The 6,928-nt window shown below is 45.6% G+C and overlaps 1 protein-coding gene across 1 annotated transcript; it reads left to right on the forward strand.

Moving 5' to 3' along the window:
- The first annotated feature begins 690 nt into the window (after positions 1–690).
- On the forward strand, positions 691–3,138 carry LOC308577956 (UDP-N-acetylglucosamine--peptide N-acetylglucosaminyltransferase 110 kDa subunit-like). Its single transcript, XM_081178290.1, has 2 exons — positions 691–838; positions 2,936–3,138. Exons 1-2 carry the CDS (start codon positions 692–694, stop codon positions 3,125–3,127), a joined length of 339 nt encoding a protein of 112 aa, XP_081034416.1. The 5' UTR covers position 691; the 3' UTR covers positions 3,128–3,138.
- Positions 3,139–6,928: the final 3,790 nt, after the last annotated feature.

The following is a 6,928-nucleotide window of genomic DNA, read 5'->3' on the forward strand; positions in this document are numbered from 1 at the left end:
ACTTATTTCCTGGGCCAGGTCACAGGCTCACACCTTATTCAAACACAGATTAAAGGAAGAGACAATGGGGAGGCTTTTCCATTTTTAACCTTGCAGAGAAAGGATTTGGTCAGTTTAGGAATCAAAATGGTTCCAGGTCGGCCTTCTTGTACTGATCTATGTATGTGCAGTTATGAACATTACTATATATCTAAAACCATAAAATTCCTATCACATACTACCCTTCGGAGAAAAACCCCAACTCACCCTCCCACTATATATCAGGGTCTGGGGGCTTCTCCTTACTCTTATATAGCAGGGTCTGGGGACTTCTCCCTCTGTATATCAGGGTCTGGGGACTTCCGCTTCAGTGTATCTGAAGAAGTGTGCATGCACACAAAAGCTTATATCAGGCATCCCCAACCTGCGCCCCCCCCCGATGTTTTGGCCTACAACTCCCATGATCCCTAGCTAACAGGACCAGTGGTCGGGGATGATGGGAATTGTAGTCTAAAACATCTGGAGGGCCGAAGGCTTGGGGTGCCTGGCTTATACCAAGAACAAACTTTGTTGGTCTCTAAGGCACTACTGGACAATTTTTATATATATTTTGACTTCATCAGACCAATACGGCTACCTACCTGAATCTAGAACCCTGGTTTTCTTTGCCCCCTTTCAGATCGTCTGTGATTGGACCGATTACGACGAGAGAATGAAGAAGCTTGTCAGTATTGTGGCTGACCAGCTGGAGAAGAACCGGCTCCCTTCGGTGCACCCCCATCACAGCATGCTGTATCCACTGTCTCACGGCTTCCGAAAGGCTATTGCCGAGAGACATGGGAACCTTTGCCTGGACAAGGTGGGTCTATGCTGTGAAGAGGTGTGCGCCGCTCCGTTCCGTCAGAGTTTGAATGCTTTCATGTTGGCTTTGGATATATAATAATATATAATAATTTATTATTTCTACCCTGCCCATCTGTCTGGGTATCCTCAGCCACTCTGGGTGGCTGCCAACCAAATATTAAAAACACAAGACAGCATTAAATATTTAAAAACTTCCCTAAACAGGGCTGCCTTCAGATGTCTTTTAAAAGTGAGATAATTGCTTATTTATTTGACATCTGATGGAAGGGCGTTCCACAGGGCGGCCGTCACCACGAGAAGGCCCTCTGCCTGCTTCCCTGTAACTTGGCTTCTTGCAGGGAGGGAAGCGCCAGAAGGCCCTCGGGAGAGGGACCCCGGTGTCCGGGGTGGAGATGCTCCTTCAGGTCTACTGGGCCGAGGCCATTGAGGGCTTTCAAGGTCAGCACCGACACTATGAATTGTGCTTGGAAACGTACTGGGAGCCAAAGCAGATCTCTTGGGACCGGTGGTATGTGGTCTCAGTCAGACTGGATTTAAATCCTTTATTTTACAGAAAGGCTTGATCTTGCTGGCATCCTCTTAATATTGACAACCAGAGGAAAGTTTCATCTGCTGGGCTGTTTAGGGCTTTCAAGGTCAGCACCAACACTTTGAATTGTGCCCGGAAACGTACTGGGAGTCAATGCAGGTCTTTCAAGACTGGTGTTATGTGGTCTCTGCGGCTGTTCACAGCCCCCAGTCTGGCTACCACATTCTGGATTAATTGCAGTAAGGTAGCCCCACATAGAGCGCATTGCAGTCGTCCAAGCTGGAGATAACAAGAGCATGCGCCACTCTGGCAAGAGAGTCCGTGGGCAGGGAGGGTCTTATCCTGCATCCCAGATAGAGCTGCCCTGGACACAGAACAGACCTGTGCCTCCATGGGTCCAAAATGACCCCCAGACTGTGCAGCTGGTCCTTCAGGGGCACAGTTGCCCCGTTCAGGACCAGGGAGTCCCCCCCACCCACCCACACACCACAGAACTTCAGTCTTGTCAGGATTCAACCTCAACCAGTTAGCTGCCATCCACCCTCCAACCGCCTCGAGGCACCCGCGCAGGAACTCCACCGCCTTTGCCGGCTCTGATTTGAAAGAGAGGTAGAGCTCTCTATCAGGCTTCCTCAACCTTGGCCCTCCTGATGCTTTTGGCCTACAGCTCCATGGTCCCTAGCTAGCAGGTCTAGTGGTCAGGGATGATGGGCACTGTAGTTTGAAAACAGCTGGAGGGCCAAGGTTTAGGAAGCCTGCTCTGTATTGGCGCCAATGGCTGTTAAGCGAAAAAATTCCACGGTGAGTGACTCCTTGACAGCCTAGCTCACCGGGGCACTTGTCCCCCATGGGTCCATGCTGTCAGTAAAAGGAGGAAGTCCCAGCCCGGTAATTTGGAGCAAAACAGTGGTCAGTAGACCATGATTCTTACTGTTGCACCACAGGTCTGCCCAGGAGTAAGAACCCCGAGCATGGGGCAATGTCAACTTTTATAACTTCCTTCTTCCCCCCAGAATACACTTCAAGCAGCATCGTTGATACATCATCACTACATCACTAGCACATCACAAATGAGGAGGGGTATACAAGGGTTATGCATTCACTATGAGGTCCCTTTATCAGACCCCTTAAATCTCCATCACTGAAAGAACAATAAAACTCTTGACACGTCCTTTCCCACTGGACTTGTCTGGAGATGGGCATTCAGAACACCTGCCTTGCTAAACTGCCTTGGCAGATGTCTATGGTTGCCCCCTTGGTCCCTCCCTCGGTGGGGTGCCGTGTATGTGCTCTCAGGCTTGGGGAATTCTGGCGGGATGCCCTGTTCCTGCTGCCTACATGACTTCCTGCTTCTTGGCTCATGGAGGGAGGTGGAGCCCAAATTCGTTCAAATGGCGGAATGAGGAGAGTCGGTTAAAGCATAGATTTTCTGCATGTCTTTCTTGGGCTGTCAAGTCAAAGGTATGTATATTTGTAACATTGGAACAACTTCAAAGATGTGGCCTCATGTCCCCCACCCCCATGTCATTTCCGTAACCCGGCTTTCTTGAATCCCCTTGCTAGATCAACGTGCTCCACAAGCCGCCTTACGAGCACCCCAAGGACCTGAAAGGCAGTGAGGGCCGGCTCCGCGTTGGCTACCTGAGCTCTGACTTTGGGAACCACCCCACCTCCCATCTCATGCAGTCAATCCCAGGCATGCACAATTCGGACAAATTTGAGGTGAGGTGCACAAGAGGGCAGCTGTGTGAGTAGCTCAGGCGGCAGAGCGCTGAGACTCTGAATCTTGGGGTCATGGGTACGAGCCCCACGTTGGGCCAAACGAATGAATACAGCCTAGGACCGCCTCTCCACGGAGGATCTAACAGTCTGCAAATAAAAAAATGTTAGAGGTCCTGGGCTTCAGGGAGATTAGGCTGGCCTCGACCAGGGCCAGGGCCTTTTCAGCCTTGGCCCCGGCCTGGTGGAACTCTCTGCCACAAGAGATCAGGATCCTGGGTGACTTCCGGTCGGCGCCAGCGCTAATGGCGGTCCTCTTTCCGAGCTCCGGAGGAGGACTGCTCTGCGAGTTCGGGTCTGACCCGCTACGGCAAGCGGGGGACCCCTAAAATCACAGGCGCGGAAGCCTGTGAACGAGGAGATTCGGTGGGCACCAGGAGCGCCCCCCCTTTACCGCAGAAAGAGCCTTTTTAAAGGCTCCGGAACGACATCGGGGGAGCGCGGTGCTGAGAATCGCTACCCAGCCCGCAGGGTGAAGCCGCGTCGCTATTAGCGGAGAGCGCCGATTCCTTCCTGTAAATTTCGGACTGAAAAAACCCGTGAGTAAGACTGAACGTCTATTTGAAACTAAAGTCTGGAAATTTGGCTGAAAACGGGGAGGTGAAAATTAAGGAAGTCTGCCTTCCCCCGACTGCATGAAAGTGAAAGCAACGAAACTTTAAAGCTGCATCCGCAAGAGACATTGCCTTTGATTAATTAAATCTGACATTTGGACTTTAGATCTCCCCTCTAGCTAGCAGGGCAGAGGGGAGGCAAAAGAGACATTAGTAACTGCATGATCTATTTAAAAGAAAAAAATTTCTGCTGCCTCAATAACCTGAAACGGACTGCTAAATAAGACAATAGGGCACTGAACTGACTTTTCCCTGTGAAGGTTACATTGTGATACAAAGTTCCTGGATTCTTTTGCTACAGTATACCAGAGTAGGCTGAGACAGTATCTACTGGAAAACTGCTGCAATTTATATTTACAAGCCTCCTGATATACTTGTTTTAAACTTTCTTTCTTTCTTTTTGTATTTGGACATTTTCTTTGTCTCTGTATCTGGACATTTTGATTTGCTTCCCCTAGAGGGTAAAGTAAAGGCCGATATAGCTCAAGACAGTGGAATTTTCCATCCGGAAACGGTTCCCGTGGGAAACGACCTTGGGACATGAGTGGTCCACTAGAAGAGATAGCCACAAGAGCTAAGACTAGACAACAACAACAGCACCAGCAACAGCAACAGCAACAAAAGAAGAGAGGCTCGATTACAGGCGCAACCCCTACAGGACCTACAGGAATAACAGGACAAGAAAAAGTGACAGCTGTCTCCATGGATGCTGTGACACAAGCTTTACTTAAGATAAACCAATCCCTGGAGACTCTAACAAAGCAGAGCTCAGAAAATACACAAAAATTAACAGAGTTATCAGCAAGATTAGATCTGAACACAGAATCTATAAACAAATTGGTCCATGAAAATTCTGCAACACGTAAAATTGCGGAAGAAGCTAGAGCTATTGCTGGAGAGACTCAAGAGAACTTAGAACCGATTGCCAAAAAGGTGCACGAGCATGACGCAACTCTGGCTTTGTGGGAATTACAGAGAAAAGAGAGAAATTTGAAATTGAGATTAATTCCAGAGAACGAAGGTGACAATCTCATGGAGTTTTTAACACAAGAGTTTGCTGACTGCTGGGAAGATTTGGAGGAAGACGAATTTAAAATCACAACAGCGTTTAGACTGGGTAAAAAACAGAACAGAAAGACCCCGAGGGATTGTTTGATTACCCTTAGATCCAAGGAAGAAAGAGACAAAATATTAAGACTACATTTTGGAAAGGCCTTGCAAATTGGAAATTCAGCTGTACAGATTTTTAAAGACATCCCAAAATATATCTTGGATCTGAGAACCTTCTATAAGGATCTGGTTTTTTTGTTAAAGAAGAATACCATCCTCTTTAGGTGGGAATTTCCACAGGGATTGTCTTTCGATTACAAGGGGAAGAAGGTGAAAATAAAGACTATACAAGACAAAGAGAAATTTTTGGAAAGAAACCGAGAGGACCTACAGAAGGGAACTGTGGACCCAATTGCAGAACAGAGGAGAGCAATAGACATTTTGAATCTTTCGTTTGGACACATTCCACCACCATCAGAGGAAGAGCAACAACTTGGAGCTGTTGGAGGAGTGTCAGAAAAATAACAAGATGGCTCTGCAATTCCTTAGTTGGAATTGTAATGGGCTCAATATGCCTTTGAGGAGACGACAAGTTTTTCATATTCTGAACAGAGAACAACTGGATTTGATATGCCTACAAGAAACCCATATAACCAGAGCTCACAGGAGATTACTTATAAACAAAAGACTAGGACAATAATTTATCTCATCAGACAAAGTCAAAAAAAGAGGAGTTGTGATCTATGTAAAAGAGAAATGGGCTCCAAAAATGATGTTTAAAGATGAACAAGGGAGATATTTGGCAGTTGAGATACAAGTACAAGGAGAAAAATTTTTGATAGTTGGAATTTATGCACCAAATGAAGGTAAAGCTGAATTCTTCAAGAAACTTCATGAAACTTTGACGGACTATCTGGATTATAATATGATAATTATGGGAGACATGAACGGTGTGGTCTCCACTAACATGGACAAGGCACAAAGACTGACAGTTACCAAGGAAGGGAGACTTCCTAAGACTTTTTTTGAAATGACGGAAAATATGGACTTAATAGACATATGGAGAACAAGGAACCCTCTTGAGAGAGAGGGAACCTTTTTCTCCCAAGCAATGACGACCTGGACCAGAATCGACCAAATCTGGATTACTAGTGGGATGGCTCCAAAGATTAAGAAGGTAGAAATCTGCCCAAAAACTTGCTCCGACCATAACGCTGTGAAGATGGAAATGAAACTTACAACAACTGGTCAATTTAGATGGAGAATGAATGACACCCTCTTTCGAGATAAGGAGATCCTCATGAAGGCCCAAAAAACTTTAAAGGACTATTTTGAAATAAATTTAAGGGCCGATGTGGAAAAAAGAGTGATCTGGGACGCAAGCAAAGCTGTGATGCGAGGTTTTTTGATTCAACAAAACTCAATAAAGAGGAAGAAACAGAATGAGAAAAAGGAAAAGATTTTGGAAAAGATAAAGGAAGGAGAGAAAAAATTAAGAGTAAAACCAAAGTCCCAGGAGATTTTAAGAGAGATTAAGTTATATCAAGCACAATATATGGAATTGATGAACCAAGAGATTGAATGGAAGATAAAGCAAATGAAACAAAAGACATTTGAATCGGCAGATAAATGTGGCAAACTCCTGGCATGGCAATTGAAGAAAAGGCAGAAACTAAATACAGTTACAAGCCTAGAAGTGGATGGAAAGAACATATCTAAACCTAATGAAATTAGAAATTGCTTTTTGAGCTACTTTAAAAAAGGGACTCAAGGACCGCAAAATGAAGAAGATATAGATAAATTCCTTGACAAATATGGATTACAAAAAATCTCTCATCAAAGTAAGATGGATCTGAATCAGAGAATAACAGAACAAGAGATAGAGGCTGCCATTCAGAATATGCAACTGGGCAAATCTCCAGGACCAGATGGACTGACTTCCAGATACTACAAATCTTTGAAGGAGTGGTTGATTCAACCATTAAAAGAAGTCTGTAATGAGATTCTAGAGGGAAAAAAGGCACCTGAATCATGGAAAGAAGCGTATATTTCACTCATACCAAAGACAGAGACTGAAAAGACTCAATTGAAGAACTACCGCCCAATATCACTA

The sequence above is a fragment of the Podarcis bocagei genome, assembly GCF_964188305.1.
Source record: "Podarcis bocagei genome assembly, chromosome: W".
In the NCBI taxonomy this organism is placed as follows: domain Eukaryota; kingdom Metazoa; phylum Chordata; class Lepidosauria; order Squamata; family Lacertidae; genus Podarcis; species Podarcis bocagei.